This window comes from Phyllostomus hastatus, unplaced genomic scaffold (assembly GCF_019186645.2).
Source record: "Phyllostomus hastatus isolate PE091 unplaced genomic scaffold, TTU_PhHast_1.1 phas_scaffold_129, whole genome shotgun sequence".
NCBI classification, from domain to species: Eukaryota; Metazoa; Chordata; class Mammalia; order Chiroptera; family Phyllostomidae; genus Phyllostomus; species Phyllostomus hastatus.
Genome location: NW_025334009.1, coordinates 11,125,137 through 11,140,672, shown reverse-complemented (window position 1 = coordinate 11,140,672; position 15,536 = coordinate 11,125,137). Strand labels below are relative to the sequence as shown.

General features: G+C 60.0%; 1 protein-coding gene across 1 annotated transcript in view; it reads left to right on the top strand.

The window, feature by feature from the left end:
• The window catches only part of DLEC1 (DLEC1 cilia and flagella associated protein), a 48,227-nt gene that overhangs the window by 23,736 nt on the left and 8,955 nt on the right, over nucleotides 1-15,536 (top strand). Inside the window, exons 11-25 of the mRNA XM_045856796.1 lie at nucleotides 1,534-1,624; nucleotides 2,270-2,432; nucleotides 3,555-3,747; nucleotides 4,449-4,507; nucleotides 5,128-5,287; nucleotides 5,678-5,771; nucleotides 5,995-6,125; nucleotides 6,215-6,373; nucleotides 8,956-9,095; nucleotides 11,027-11,180; nucleotides 11,735-11,845; nucleotides 12,791-12,918; nucleotides 13,244-13,426; nucleotides 14,343-14,413; nucleotides 14,829-14,980. Coding sequence (XP_045712752.1) covers nucleotides 1,534-1,624; nucleotides 2,270-2,432; nucleotides 3,555-3,747; nucleotides 4,449-4,507; nucleotides 5,128-5,287; nucleotides 5,678-5,771; nucleotides 5,995-6,125; nucleotides 6,215-6,373; nucleotides 8,956-9,095; nucleotides 11,027-11,180; nucleotides 11,735-11,845; nucleotides 12,791-12,918; nucleotides 13,244-13,426; nucleotides 14,343-14,413; nucleotides 14,829-14,980 — 1,989 coding nt within the window. The remainder of the gene's footprint in view (nucleotides 1-1,533; nucleotides 1,625-2,269; nucleotides 2,433-3,554; nucleotides 3,748-4,448; nucleotides 4,508-5,127; nucleotides 5,288-5,677; nucleotides 5,772-5,994; nucleotides 6,126-6,214; nucleotides 6,374-8,955; nucleotides 9,096-11,026; nucleotides 11,181-11,734; nucleotides 11,846-12,790; nucleotides 12,919-13,243; nucleotides 13,427-14,342; nucleotides 14,414-14,828; nucleotides 14,981-15,536) is intronic.

Here is a 15,536-nt window from a genome sequence, read left to right as displayed (position 1 = left end):
ACACGCAATGCTGCAATAAGCAAATGCACGTGTGTTTGCCTTCCTGTTTCCGTTTTCCCTGCAAACAGAGAGCTGCCCGTTCCAGCCTCTGCTCTGTACTGTGTGTTTTCTACTTAATGATGTAGCTCAGAAATCACTCTCCTATTTTTTACAGCTGCATAGTATTCCACTGTGTGAATGACCCGTCATTTAGTCCACCAGTTCCCTGCTGGTGGCCGTGAAGATTTTTTTCTGATCTCTGGCTGTTTTTGCAAATGACCTTGACATAACATCAGTCTGTACAAGTATGAATCTGTCTGCAGGACATGGTGCTTGAAGTGGAAGTGCGGACTCAGGGTCTCTGCGCCCAACTGTGACACGTGTCCCCAGTCACTGCACACCCCCCACCCCACCCCGTATGGATCACAGCAGTTATACTTCCAACAACAGCACGTGGGGCCTGGCTGCTGTGGCTCAGTGGATGGAGCACGGGCTGCAAACCAAAGGGTCGCTGGTTCGATTCCCAGTCAGGGCACAGGCCTGGGTTGGGGGCCGGGTCCCTAAGTGGGGCCACTTGTGAGGCAGCCACACACTGATGTTTCTCTCCCTCTTTTTGAAACAAACATACAAACAAACCAACAAACAAACAAACCAGCACGTGGAGCTGCCTGCCGCCTCACACTCACTTTGCCAGGACCATGTGCCGTCTCCCTTCTTTTTAACTGTCATCTTGGACATTTTTGAACATATACAAGAATAGAAGAGGTTTTTTTAAGCTAATTTTAATTATACTTTTTAGCCTCTGTACATTTTGAACAGAAAAATAAAGAAAGATAATAGAGACAGAAAGGTTGCCTATTCCGTACCAAAGGGGACAGGAGCAAAGCATTCACCCCACGAGTTTCAACCTGGCTGTCCACAGGACGCTGGTGCCCGGGGCCCGTCTTCAGTCTAAGACGTTTTCCCGCCCATGCCTCCGTGGCACAGTGCAGTCTGAACGGTCTCGTTCATCCTGACGGTTACGTCCGTGCTACGAGACCAGAAGAGTGTAATGGTACCGTGTGCACTGCTTTCTCGGCCGTGGCCTCCACGAGCTCTGGGCCAGCCCGACGGCCTCTACACGCCCCCGTCTCTTCCATCCGGTCCCCGCCCCACCCCTCCAGACTCTTTTAAGAAAATCAAAACGTCATCTCGTTGCATCTCTGGGAGCTTTCTGCAGACTCTTCGCTACCATAAGGAGTGAAAACCTGTTCTTCTGGGTGGCTTCCACATCCATTTCTTCTGTTATGAGTGAACGTTGAACGTGTCATCTGTCCTTTGTGTGCTGGTCTCTGTGGACTTTCTCTGCATATCCTCTCGACACGCTCCCTGCACTTCTCGGGGGTGGGGCGGCGGCTGAGACCCCAGGCCTGAGACAGAAGGTGGGGAGCCGCCGGGGAGGGGAGCGGAAAGCGGAGGGCAAAGGCAGGGTGCGTGTCTGAGAAGAGGAGCCTGGAAGCGGGGTGGCGGGAGCCCCCGAACGGGCTGGTGACAGGGCGGGCTTCTGTCCCCCAGGTCTTGTTTCTCCCGACGAGCCTGGGAGAGGCGGAGCAGACCTTCGTCATCACCTGTGACAACTGCCAGATAAAGGAGCTGGTGACCTCAGGTAGGCTTGCGCGTGTGCCCGGGGCTGGGGAGGCGTGGGGCACTGGGCTCGGGCAGCTGCTGCCCTGGCACTGGCCTCCCGGGGCACTTTGGGGAGAGGCTGCAGCCTCTGTGTGCCAGGGTCTCGGTCGGGGCCTCTCGCTCTGGTCTTGGAGACCCACGCCAGTCCCAAGGAGCCTTTCTGTGAGAGACAGCTGGAAACCTGGAGTGAAATGTTTCACCGTTTTACTCTGAAACTCACCTTGATCTCCTTTTGGGAGATTGCCAGCGTCTCTCATGTAAACAACCAGACACACTTCTCGGTTTCTGTAGGGTTAGAGGGGCTCCCTGCTGAATTTCCTCAAGATTGTTCCTTGTTCCTTCCTTCTGCCCTCTCTTTCTTCCATCCATCCATCCATCCATCCATCCAGTTTCAGCAAGGATTAGTGAGTGCCCACTATGAGCTGGGGTATCAGAATCACCTCCTTCGGGGAGAAGATGTGGGGACATGGCTCTCTGTGTCACCGACCCCCAGTTCTCCTCTTGGGTGCAATTCCAGGGATCCTGAGCAAGTTGTATGTGGGTGGTAGCGTGATGTCCGCCATAGCCCTTGGCCAGAGAGCCCTGATCTCAGCCCTACTGACACCTCATTCCCCTCTTTGGTCAGGAGTTGGGCAGCTGATTGCTTTGGATTTGGTCTATGTTTCTGGTGAGAAGAGTCAGCCGGAGCCTGGGGAGCTCACAGACCTAACAGCCCAGTACTTCATACGCTTTGCGCCTGAAAACCTCCAGTCCACCGCGAGGAAACAGCTGACCATTCGGAATGCTACGTGAGTGGCCCCCACGCAGCGGGCCCCGACACACGGCCCTTCTCCTTCCTCACCCGGCCACGTTCCCAGTGAGGCGGCGGGCCCCTTCCAAGGGCCGGGAGGAGCCTGGGCACAGGATGCAAGGATCCAGATTTGCACTGTCCACCACGGTAGCCACTGGCCACACGTGGCTATTTCAATGGAAACCAATTCAAATGAAATTTGGAATTCACTTCCTCAGTGGCACCAGCCACATTGTCGGTACTCACAAACCGCACGTGTACCCAGTGGCCGTGATGCTCCCCTCGCCCCAGGGACAGAGCTGCTCTGGGCCATCCCAGACCACCCCCAGCCAGGAACAGTGTTCCCGGGAGCTCCTGTCCCGCCCACGCGGGGAAGCCAGCCCCGTCCCAAGGTTAGACAGACTGGCCTGTGGGTTCAGCCCTCACTGCCATTTACTCCCTGATCGTCCTTGGAGCGCCGCCCTGACACCAGGACAGACCTCATGAGCCCCCCAGCCAGGCCAGGCCGGTGACCCCAGGCCTCACGCAGGCTTCTGTCACCCGGCCAAGGAGCCACACTTGGCCGCTATCCTCCCCACTGAGAGCTGCCGTCAGCAGCACACCTGGAGACCTGCCCCCCGCCCCCCCCGCCACAGAGTCATCACCACTGCTAGCCAGTGGGCACCCATCTTTCTGGCCAGAGAGGCCCTGGGAGACCATAGCCAGAGAGGTGGCGGGCGGGGAGGGGGGCGACGTGGCAACTCTCGTGTGGCAGGAGGCACTGCAGAACGCTTGCCTGAGGCCCGGGGTGCCCAGGGCCTTGCAGTGTAAGGGTTGGAGCGTCACCCCTGTATTCACCGTTCCTCCTGAGTCACCGTGGCCCTAGCCTCCAGCTGTTATGGGTGGGGAGCATTAGGGTTCTCTTAGGTGGTCTCCAGCTGGGACTCCCTGACCCATGTGATGTCCCTTTCCCGGGCTTCTCCATGGGAAGGGCCTGAAGGCTGGCCCCGGCCACTTCCTGCCTTTGGGTCCTTTCCTGGTCCCTCCCAGAACAGGGCCCGACAAGGCAGGGGACCGGAAGACCTGGTCCTCACAGAACTGGGGCATGACCTTGGATCCTCGGTCAATGTCGCCCTCACAGGCACGTGGAGCTGGCCTTCCACTGGCAGATCGTGAAGCCCAACCTGAAGTCCCTAATGCCCGGAGAGACCTACAGCATGGACAGCATCCAGTACCACCCCGACAAGGGGACCGCCTTCTCCGTCACACCCGAGAGGGGCTTGCTCAACCCCCACGCGGACCACAAGTTCATCCTGAGCTTTTCTCCTCACAAGGTGAAGATGGTGCCATCTCGGGAGCCACGCAGGATTGGGTCACGACACTTTCACCCTTGGGGCATGATATTCAGTGCCACCAAAGCCACCACTGGGTGTGACCAGATGCCCAGCATCCAGCGAGGCTGACACTTAGCTGGGGCGGGGTGGGAGGAGGTGCTGGTGTCAGGATGGAGACAAGAGTCTGGCCTGGTCCCCATCCCTCCCACTCCTCGTCTGCAGCCAGACCCACTGCTCCATCCCACAGCTCTGGGTGCTTCCATAGTTCTGCTGCATCAAGGACGTTCCCGTCCTTGTCTGGCCACAGCGGCCCCCAGAGAGAGTGAGGCGCGGGCTCCCAAGGGCAAGGTTCACAGCTCCCGGGGTGAGAAGGCGTGAGAGCTGGGGGCGAAGGGGCCCGGCTGGCGAGCTAAGAGGTCTGCCTCTCACCCCGCATCCAGCCGCCTCACTGCCTGTCCCGGGAGGGTGTGGCGCCTGTGACACCTTGAGGGCCACGTTGGGGTCAGGAGAGCCTCACCTTCCTGTCCCCAGGCCCAGCTGAGGGAGGCACGCCACCCGGTCCTGGCAGCCTCCCCCCCCCCCCACCGCCCCGTCCCTAGGTGGTAGGGAGACGTGGCGGGGAAGCTGCACTTGCCGGGCCTTTCTCGGGGCAGCCTGGCTGGAATGCAGTTTGCTCTCGGGGCGATGTGTTTGTCTTACAGCTGAAGGACTTTCACAGTGTGCTCCAGCTGGTGCTAGAGGGAGTCCCCGAGCCCACGAGGTGAGCAGGGACTGGACCCTGGGCAAGGGGTGGGGGGGCTGCCTTCCCCGTGAGGATTTGAGGGAAGGCATTGGACAGGGGTGGAGGAGGCACTGATGCACAGACCTGGTGGGGGGCTCAGCATGTGGGGAACAGAGCCTGCTGGACCCACTGTGAGAGCTCAGGCCACCCTGGAACCCTGGAGCTGTGCCCTGGGCTCATTGCTTACCCCCAGGCCACCGGGTCGCTGGCCACTGGGCCAGTGGCCCCTTGGTGGTGAAGATGAGGGAAGGTTTTGCCCTGTGGTAGGCATTGCCACTCACTCCTCCCGAAGCCGCCGTCAGGGTGGGCCTGCCGTCAGCGTCCTGTAGCGACCCCAGACTGGGTGCTATACTGCGGTCCCAGAGGCAGCAGGGGAGGCAGCCCCATCTCAGGCTTAGGTTGAGTTGCTGTCACGGCCACAAGCGTTCACTGCTGTTCCAGGGTTTGGACTGACGCGTCTGATTTCAGGGGGCTGGGGCACTGTGGGCGGGGGAGCGTTTTCTTCCCACGAGACCAAAGACATGGGGCAAAAGCGAGGGCCAGGCAGGGCCAGGTTCCGGGCTGCGTCGGCTCCTGGCTCACAGTGGGTCTCTGTTCAGCTTAGACCTGGGAAACTTCCCCAACACCGTGGATGATGTGATCGTCCTGGAAATCGAGGTGAAAGGCTCAGGAGAACCTTTCCAGGTTCTCTTGGAACCGTATGCCCTCATCATCCCCGGGGAGAACTACATTGGCGTCAGTGTGAAGAAAGACTTCAAGGTGGGTCGCTCACTGTCTCGCCTCAGCCCCGGCTGGTGGCTGGCGGAGATGGTGCTGAACTCGGGCGCAGGTGTAAGGAGAACGTGGCTGGAGGGGTGGATGGTGGCCGTCTCACGGAGGATGAGTCCCAGGGCCCCTGAACCAACTGGGTTCGCACAGAGGCTGGGCTGGGCGTGCCTGTCATTTTGTCAGCAGCCCCACTCCCTCCGAGTGACAGGGCTGAGGCGCCCGGTGCCGCGAGCATGGGCCTGCGGCCGGCTCCAGCGCCCACAGCCCTGCAGTGTGGCGTTGGTGCCGTCGGATGGCCAGGAGTTGGCCGGGAGGGTGTCGAGAGGACCTTCTGTGGGTCCTTCCGCAGGCGCAGATTTGACCTTCGGGCGTGTCTTTCAGATGTGGAACAACAGCACGTCCTGCATCAGATACACGTGGGAGAAGATCAGCGAGTGCCACATCATTGAAGTGGAGCCCTGCTCCGGCACCATAGGTACCGGGGGACGGCGGCAGGGGTCATGACCCACCCGGAGCTGGCTGGGACAGGACACCTCAGGGCGGGGGGCCTGGGCAGGGGTTCGTGGTGTCCCGTGATCAGCTCCGGCTGCAGCCTGGCACACGTGGACGAGAAGTCAGCGCAGCCCACACGTCCAGGCCCAGCCGCAGACGGAGCCTTCCCCTGCTTCTCTCCTCCACCTCTCTCCCCTCCCTCCCAGAGTCCAGCGAAGTCGAGGATTTTGAGTTGAAGCTTACCGGGGGCGTCCCCGGCCCAACTAGCCAGGACCTGCTGTGTGACATCAGAGACTCGCCCTGGCCAGTGGTGCTGCACATTGAAGCGACATTTAAGGTGCCACCGGGTGGGCCCGGCAGGTGGCAGGGGTAGGGCCTGGGGATCACATCCCGGTGGCCCGGTGACCAGGCCCTCTGCTGTCTCAGGGGCCCACCCTCGTCATTGACGTCTCAGCCCTTCAGTTCGGTTTGCTGCGCCTGGGGCAGAAAGCCACAAACTCCATCCAGATCCAGAACACCAGCCCGCTCCCCGCCATGTGGTGCCTGAGGGAGAGCCCCGTCTGCCTGGAGGAAAGGCAGGAGGCTGTAAGTGGGCACCACCGGCTCCCACGGGCCCCCCACCCCCCGGGGGCCGGTGTACCCGCGTCGGGCCTGCACCGGGACTCTGCTGCTGGGGCCTTCAGAGGCTTGGGGCTGGGAGAGAAAAGCCTGCCTGGTGACATGTGCCTGACCCTGTCCCCAGTTCTCCCCATCACTGAGGCCGCTGGAGCCTTTTCACAGCAGAACTTAACCCCAAACTGGATTTTCCTGTTACTTCCCCCACTGTTTAGTGCAGAAACAGGTCATGGGTTTCTCCCTCTGTCAGAGCGGCCTGAGTCAGGAAGAAAACAGGTAGCCAGGCTGTGCAGGAAGCTTCCGAGGCCTCCAGGGAGGGACAGGCTGGGCGGCCTCACCCCAAGTTTCCTGTGGAGCTTCCTTGGGGATTGTGCCTGCAGTGTGCGTGCCTGCCACCAGGTGGCGCTTGGGCCTGCGCTCTAGCCCAAACGGAAGGGCTCCGAAAAGAAAACCCAAGATTCATTTCCACTCAAATATCATCTTTTTTTTTTACTATAAAATAAGAAAACACCAAAAGTGACTATGTACTATCATCCACACATTTAAATCGTGGCGTCACATCTGAATATGTGCCGTGCAATCCAGAAGAAGACCAAGTCACCGCGCATCAGTTACTCACCAGCAGCCCATAGCTGTCAATCACCGACTAGCCACCCCCACTCCTCGCACTTGGTGGCCTTGGAACCCTGGGGGCTTCCTGAGTCTGTCGCTGCACCTGTGAGCCTCTGGCCAGGTGCGTTTGGTAAAGGTGCCTCCCTCGGACTGCTTCCTCCCGAGGGCTGCCTCTTGAGTGTCCACTAGCCCTCAGGGTCAGGACGCCGCGCACTCTCCCTTCCCCGTTCAGAAGCCGGGGAAAGTCAGCCTCACGTGCATCGTGTCTGCTGCCACACGTCCCCTTCTCCAGGGCTTCTCTCCACGCCAAAGCCTGACGGCCCTCCCTCTCTGGACAGGCACTCGGAAACTGGGAAGCTGTGACATTTGCGTCGAATCACAAGTCCATTGCCAAGTGCCCTGTTACACGGGCTCGGAGTTAGCACTTGCCCCCCGCCCTCACCCCCAGGCTCGTTGGTCTCCCTGCTTGGACTGGAAACCACAGAAGCCTGGGGTTGGGGGCGGGCCGGTGTCAGTCCGCGGGACAGGAACCCTTTCCTCTAATGAAGCCTTACACAGAAGCCCCAGAGCTCGAGTAAAGCATGACTTCTCCGGCTACCCAGAGACCCGCTTGTTAGGCAGCCCCCACCCCATCCTTCCTCTCCCCACTTCTGCAGAATCGCTGGGGTTTCAGCAGGCACAGCTGGGAACTAACGGACCACAGCCGACCCCCTGACTTGACAGAGGGACAGGGAGGGGCAGGGCCACACCGCTGACGGGTGGTGGAATCCTAGGGGGCCCTGGCTCTCTAATTCCCGGTCTGTGTTTTTCTCCCACTGAGAAGGGTAACTGCATTTTAGAATGGAAATAATGGTCAGTGTATGGTGTATTAAGTAACCGAGGCTTGTAGGAATCCTGTCTCTACAGTTCTCTGCATTTTGTTCGTTTGAGCTCTTAAAAGTAGTGTTGAGATTTGGGGTTGGTTTGATGGGCTCAGGTCAGGAGACCCAGAAACCCAGCCCCCGAGGCACAGCCGCACCCCTGGGGCTCCGAGGCAGGGAGGTGCGTGCGAGGAGCAAAGGCCCTAGAAGCAGAGGGCTCCTTCCTTACCTATGGAGCTCAGGCCCCAAACTCCAGCCAGGGCCCACAGGGCACTTGTTCTACGAGTTAGGCCTCAGCAGCTGGTAGTGATGGCCAGCCCACACCTTCCACCAGTGCCAGAGAGTGAAGCATCAGAAGCAGAGGAGCGCAGGGCCCAGACAGCACAGCATGGCCACCTGAGAGGGAAGTGGGGGAAGGGACTGTGCAGGCCAGACCCACGTGGGGTGAGCAGGCTGCCCTCCAGGCGGGCACCTTGTACTCACTGTCTGGGCCTCATGGAAGGAAGAGCCTGAAAAGGACAAACCTCCCTCCTGGGTGTGATCTTTCAATGTTCAGTGACACCCCACTAGCCAGTGTGGCCCCTTGGGGGGCCTCTCAGTCACTCAAGGACAGAAAAAGGGGGATAAAGGGCCCTTCCCAGGTAGACTCATGTTCCTAACCCTCTTCCCTCCTGCTCCCCCTTTGTCTGAGCCGGGGAGGTGGCAGCCACACGAAGGTTTCATTTCTCCCCCAGTTCGGTGACTTGGCGGCTTTCCTCACTTACAGCCATCAGGGTGTTGACCCACACCTGCTCAGTGCAGCTGGGCAGGCCCCTCAGAGCCACCGCGTGGTCCCCACCCCGCCCCCAGCGTGTTGTCTCCCGTGTCTTGGCCAGGGCGTGGGGACCTCCCCCTTGGAGACTCAGCTTCTGTCTTCTGACTCCCCAGACGCTTTCCCCGCGGTGCTCCGGATCCCACAGGGCTCTCCGAAGAGCTGGGGGCAGCCTGGGGGTGGAACTCGCTGGGCAGGGCCGGCCAGCCCCAAGGCCTGCAGTTCCGAGGGTCCACACTCCTCAACCTTCTGGGTTGGCTCCCAATCAGGTGTCTCCTTTCAACCTGGAGCCCTCCAGCGGCCAGGTGTACCCGCTGGGGCAGTGCAGAGTGGACGTCACCCTGGAGGCGCGGCAGTGCCAGTGTCTGCAGACCGTGCTGGTGCTGGAGGTGGCGAACGGGCCCTGGAGGTGAGCGGACGGGGGAGCCCTCCCCGCGCGCGCTCTGCCTGTTCCCGGTGTATTTGTATACGTTACATGTGATTAAGTGTTTCTCTGCAGGCGTTTCAGAATGGGAAGGTGTTAACACATGTTTATCCTATAAAATTTGGAAATTAACAGAAGATAGAAGGTAAACTCTGCACATACCCCCACACCTGGTGACCCAGCACGAGCCCTTCTAGATTAACTCCCGGAGGACGCTACCCACGTGCAGCGGCAGCCGTGTGCTCGTGTGGGAGTCCCCAAAGCCGGGCTGTTCGCAGTAGTGACAAACCGGAGACAATCGGCACTCGACAGGGGGACAGACGCAAACAGTCGTGGCGCGTTCCAATGAGCAAATGCTGCTACTGCACACTGAAGGCTTCACAGGTCGTTAGTGATGTGGCCTCCCTCCCTCCCTTCCTTCCTTCCAGAAATGTCTTAAAATGTATGAAAATAGAATTGGCCCTGGCCGGGCGGCTCAGCTAATGGAGCATTGGCCCGTACACGGAAAGGTTGCAGGTTCGATCCCCATTCCAGGCAAATGCGCATAGGAGTCAACTGACCAATGTTTCTCTCTCACATAGATGTTTCTCTCTCCCTTCTCCTCTCTCTAAAATCAACAAACACATCCCTGGATGAGGATTTAAAAAAGCACAATTGTATAAAAAATCAGCCTCACGTACCCAGCACCTACCTTCAGTCATTATCAAATCACCACAAGTGCTGTGTGGTCCACACCCTCATCCGCTCCTCCCCGCCCCCTCCCAAATTATTTTGAAGCCTGTGATTCGTTTTCTTTTTTATTTTTAAGATTTTATTTATTTATTTTTAGAGAGGGAAGGGAGGGAGAAAGAGAGAGAGAGAGAGAAACATCAATGTGCGGTTGCTGGGGGCCATGGCCTGCAACCCAGGCATGTGCCCTGACTGGGAATCGAACCTGCGATGCTTTGGTTCGCAGCCCACGCTCAATCCACTGAGCTACGCCAGCCAGGGCGTGATTCATTTTCTTAAGCTGGCTGGTGGACATGTTCTGGAACCAGTTGAGTAGCGGTGGAGCACAGGTGTTCTTTTCACTGTCATTCACTGAACTGAACGCATTTACACTGTGTGTTTTATAGGCATCTCTGCACGTATTTTGTATTTCATTATGAAAACGTTTAAATGCTTGTTTTAAATCTTTATGGATACTCTTGCGTTATCCTCCACTCATCGTACAAAAAGAAACCCTGACGTATTTGTACGGGTCTGTTTCCAGGTTTTCTGTAGGTTCCCACTGGCCTGGGCTCGCGCCCCTCCCCCGCCAGCGCGCTGTCCTGCTGACTGCAGACAGGTAGCGAGCGAGTCTCAACACTCAGTGCAGCGACGCCCTGCTTTAACCTGCTTTTAAAAAGTTGTGTCAGTCATTCTGTGTCTTTCGTCTTTCCAAACCAATGCAATCATCAGCTTGTTCGTATCCACAAATCGTTGCTGGGAGTTTGACAAGAATTATGCAAAACCTGTGGACCAAGTTGGGGAGAATTGGTACTTGTCCTGCAGTGACCCCTCCAGTCCGTGAACTCGGCGTGGGACCCTGCCCCCACCCCCCTGTTTATTAAGTCGCCTTCAGGGTCTTTCGTCAGTGTCTTTTCGTTGTCAGCACACAAGTCCTGCACGTGTTTAGTTAGGTTTACACCTAAGCATTTCCATTTGGGGAGCAATGATCCCTGGCGTTGTATTTCTGATTTCTGTTTCCACATGTCCACTGTTAACATGCAGAAGTGTATGCTGATTTCACACCTCGCTTGGCTGCCTCGTTACTTCTAGGACATTTTTAAAAAATAGGTTCCTTGGGACTTTTTACATAGACGGCCACGTCGTCTGCAAATAGGGACGGTTTTATGTCTTCTGGTCACCGTGCCTTCTCTCTCCTCGCGCCCCAGCTACCTCCCTGTGTACGCCGAGGTCCAGGAGCCCTACGTGTACCTTCAGAGCAGCCACGTAGAGGTCGGCAGCCTCTACAAGGGGGTGCCCGCCACGGCACCCGTCACGCTCATCAACGGCACGCTCCTGCCCGCGAGGTTCCACTGGGGCAAGGTGAGCGGGCCTGCCCTCGGCACCAGCGGCCCAGGTGGGGGGGGTGTTGCCCCTCAGGTGTCCCCAGAACAGATGCTCAGCTTCCCTGCCACAACCTGGCCCTTTCCCACAGTGCCCAGAAAGGCTGGGCCCCTCGAAGGAGCTACACATCTGTCTGGCTTTTCCTTGGCCTGCCTCCAGGGCATTGCAGGTCCCTGTCTGAGAAGGAGCCTCGGGTGCGCACAGCTGGACTTCCCGGCCCGTGACTGGTCCGCACGGCTGCTGGCAGCCCAGCTGAGGCACTGTCCATGGAGCTGCTGGGAGCCTGCTCCGCACACCGTGGCAGAGGGGGCCACATCCCTGTGCATCAGAGGCAGCCGCCCTCTGCTCCCCATCATCTGGGCCTCCCAGAGCAGCTTATATAGCCCAGGCAACCCTTGACAGATGTGAGGTCCATCGGGGTGGGGAAGGAGAGGAGAAGGGGCCCGTGGTTTATCCCCACCAGTGAGCGCCCAGCCCCCCTGGTCCTGCTGGGAGTCCAGCACGTGACAAGAGTCCCCCTTGGTGTCTGCCAGCTCCTGGGGCACCAAGCAAGCTTCTGCAGAGCAAAAGTCTCCCCCAGACGTGGCACACTGGGCCCCGGTGAGGAGCTGCAGCTCAGTCTGGAGTTGACTGCTCACACCCAGGTGAGCAGGGGCGTGAGGTGGCCAAGGGGCTGAGATGATACCCCACACCTTTCTGCCTGGGCACCCCCACCCCTGGTTTTTGTTGGGGGGAGGAGTTTGCCGTGTTTGAGTCTGGGTCCCCGGTTCCTGTGGGCCTGTTCCTGGGGACACCAGGCCAGAAAGCCTGGAGCAGGCCTGAGGTGCATGTGCCCTGGGGCCCACTGGCCACTTCGAGCCTTCGGCACCAGGTTCTGCCCTCCCCGGGCCGTGCTCTGTGGCCACAGGCGGGCCCCCCTTTCCAGTTCGCTCAGAGACCCAGAGCAGAGCTGCTGCTCTCGGCCGGCTCCATGCTGGGCGCTGCTGGGGGGTGAGGGACACTAATGGGCACCCCGGTGCCTCCTAAGAAGGGCACATCTTCTCCGTGGCGTGGCCCACAGGAAGGCCAGTAGGGTGGCACATGAAGAAGAAACTTCTTCCTTCAGAGACTTGTAGACCCAGGTCCTAGGTCCTCTCTGGCAAACGTGGGGACCGTGGGCTTCCTTACATGGCTGAGCCTGAGCTCTAAGGTGACAGACAGGTGGGCCCAGGCCTGGCACGGAGCAGACCTCACTCAGGGAGCGCCTGGCTTTTTTGGTAACAGCTTCATCCGAGTAAAGGTGCAGCTTCTCCAGAGGGCCGCCTTGCGTGTCCCCTCTCGGGGGGCAGGCCCAGGTATTTAGAGCAGACACAGATAGGAGCCCTGAGGAAGGGGCCGGGCCTCCTGGGGACAGTGTGTGGCCGACGGGCGGGGCCTGTGGCTGGTGGCTCTCGGAGGGACTGGGGAGCCCTCCGCAGAGAGAAGCCCGGACAGAAGTCGAGGCCTTCACACTGAGCACCCCCCCACCGCAGCCACCTGTGCTGGGGACGGCCCGAGGCCCAGGCCTGGGACTTCCCCGTGGTGATGTGCCCCGATGGGCTTTCTCCCAGGACAGGCTGACCGATCTGGCCCTGCCCTGCACCGTGTCAGGCATGCAGAAGCCGCTGGTTCTGGGCATCACAGGAAAACCCCAGGGAGTGCAAGTGGACATCACCATCTCTGCGGAGGGCTCTGATAGGTGAGCCCGGGGCAGGGGCAGCTACACGAAGGCCCAGCATTGCCCCAGGTACCGGCCTCCTCCCAGCCTACTCCTTCCCCCAGGAACAGCCCCCTCCCCACCTCCGTGGGAACAGATTCCTCTAGCCCACCCCTGCCCTCTCTGTTCTTTCCCACACTCCCTTGGAGGCGTGGTGTCCAGGCAGGCAGCAGAAGGCAGGGACAGGGCTGTGGGCACCTTGGGCTTCTAGACAGCTCTCACGCCCCACCCGCCCACGGGGGCTCACTGGGCAGGGCGGAGGGTGGCGTGTGACCTGGTGCCCACGGGCACGGGACGGCGTCCCCAGTGCAGAGCCGGGGCCGGGCTGCGAGGAGGCGCTGCTCCTGGACTTCGGCTCGGCGGTACCGCTGAGGACCCGGGTGAGCCGCCAGCTCGTCCTGACCAACCAGTCCCCGATACAGACCCCTTTCGCCCTCCGGTTCGAGTACTTCGGGAGCCCTCAAGACAGCCTGAGCCAAAAACCCAACCTGTGAGTCTGGCTTCTTCCGGAGGCCGTCCCCGGGGGGATGTGGCCGGGCGGGGTTTGCCCCAGTGGGCCACTGTGGGGCTTAGGTGGCCAGAGGCAGTGGGTGTGAGTGGGAGGGTGTGCTTTCACAGGCGGACCTGGGGAAATGCGGAGGAGAAATGGCTACTGCCACCCACGGCCCCGGGCCCTGGGCCCTGGGGCTGGGGGAGGGCGGCTCTGGGAGAGGCTGGGCTTGAGGCCCTCCCCCCCAGCCTGCTCCGCTGGCTGGGGGGCTTCTGAGTCAGCAGAGGGATGAGGGAGAAGGCGCTGGAGGCAGATGGAACTGTGTGGGCAGAGAGGTGGCGTTCCTCAGAGCTGTCCCTTGAACACAGCCACAGGGAAAGTGTTTGCGCCGCAGAAACTGCCAGCATGCCAGCACATCACGGCAAACACCTGGCTGCAAAATCGCCCAGGGCGGGGGAGCCCAACTTGAAAACCACTGCAGCGGTGGTGGGGAACTACGAGCAGTCTTAAGCCATTGACCTTCCCACTCCAGAAACGCTAGTGTACCCTCGGTGCTGGGCAGGTGTCGGCACGAGAGCCTGGCAACAGGGGCCTGTGGCAGAAAGCTGGGCAGGAGATGGGGAGTCTGTGCTGGGTTAGCACCCAGGGGTCACCAAAGCACAGACACTGGGGGCAGGGGTCCCTACCCCAGAGCCCTACTGAGTTTTTTTGCGGGGAGCCCCTGAGGCTGGGGGATAGCTTCGGTGGCAGGGATGTAGCAGGAGCAAAGACCAGAGAAGGAGGTGAGGAGGAGATCTGACCCTCCCTCCCCTGCGGGGAGTGGACAGGGCCGTCTTCCTCCCTGGGCACCTGGTCGGATGCTGGTTGCCAAGGTTCGGGTGGCCTGACGCTCTGTTTTGTGTCCCGGGCGGCGAAGCTCGGACATGTCTCCTGCGCTGCTGAAGACGGCTCGGATTCGCCAGCAGCTGGCCCGGCGGGAGCAGCTGGGTACGACTCCCAGGGCAGGCGCTGTGCCAGAGTGGGATTTCCCGTGGCGTCCTGAGGATGTGGACACCGGCCATCTCAGTGTCTTTCCTGGCACGGTCCCCGAGATGGCTGTGGCCCCCATCTGACAGCGCCCCTCTTTTGAATGCTGCCTTCTCCTTGGTAGGGCATAAGGCGTGTGCACAGGACCTGGATTTGATTTGGGATGGGTGGTGGCTCTGAGGGGTGGGGTCCCGCTGGGGGCTGGCCCCTGGACTCTGGAGTCCCGGGCGGAGGGCCTGCTTTGCTGGACCAAGGACAGGCTGGGGGGTGGGGGGAAGGTGCCCCGTGTCCGGTGCAGTGCTTTGCTAACGCCTGAGGGTTGGACCTCACCCTCCCACCCTGGGGTCCTGAATCTGCTTTCCTGGTCCTCCCCCAGATTTTATGGAAAGCATGTTGTCTCACGGGAAGGGAGCCGCCTTCTTCCCCCACGTCTCCCAGGGCGTGCTGGGGGCCCACCAGCAGCTCCGCATCCCCATCACAGGCTGTGCAAACATGTGGGGCGAGTACTGGGACCAGCTCGTCTGCACGGTGAGGGCTGGCAGGCGGGCCGTGGCCTGCGGTGCGGGGAACCCAACCCTGGCTCTCACCTCCAGGCTGTCCTTTCTCTGACGCCTGGTCCTCAGCCTGTCACATCTCACCAAGTAGAAGGGCTGGAGGGGGGTTGGGTCTCTGCATCTGTAGCAACCAAGGGCATTCAGGCAGGCGGCATCCTCGTGAGCAGTGGAAGCTTCCGCACCTTTTCCCATGGGGTCCCTTGGCTGGGGCCACACTGAGGAGGGCAGAGGGATCCAACAGGCTGCCCACGGGGCCCGGACCGAGACCTGAAGTGGGGAGTAAGTGTGGAGAGACAGCAGCCTTCTCCTGAAGCCACATCTTCGCCCGGCCCTCAGTGCGTTCATGCACTGAGTCACTCACTCACTCACTCACTCAGCGTGAAATCAGACACCTCCTGCGCGTAGGTTCCTGTGTGCTCTGCTGGACTGGGGCCGATGCAGGGACGAGTAAGGTCACAGACAGACCCATCAAGGGGCTTCCTCGGTTAGTGTCTAGGGAGGAAAGGTGTACGTCACCCTACACTATTTAG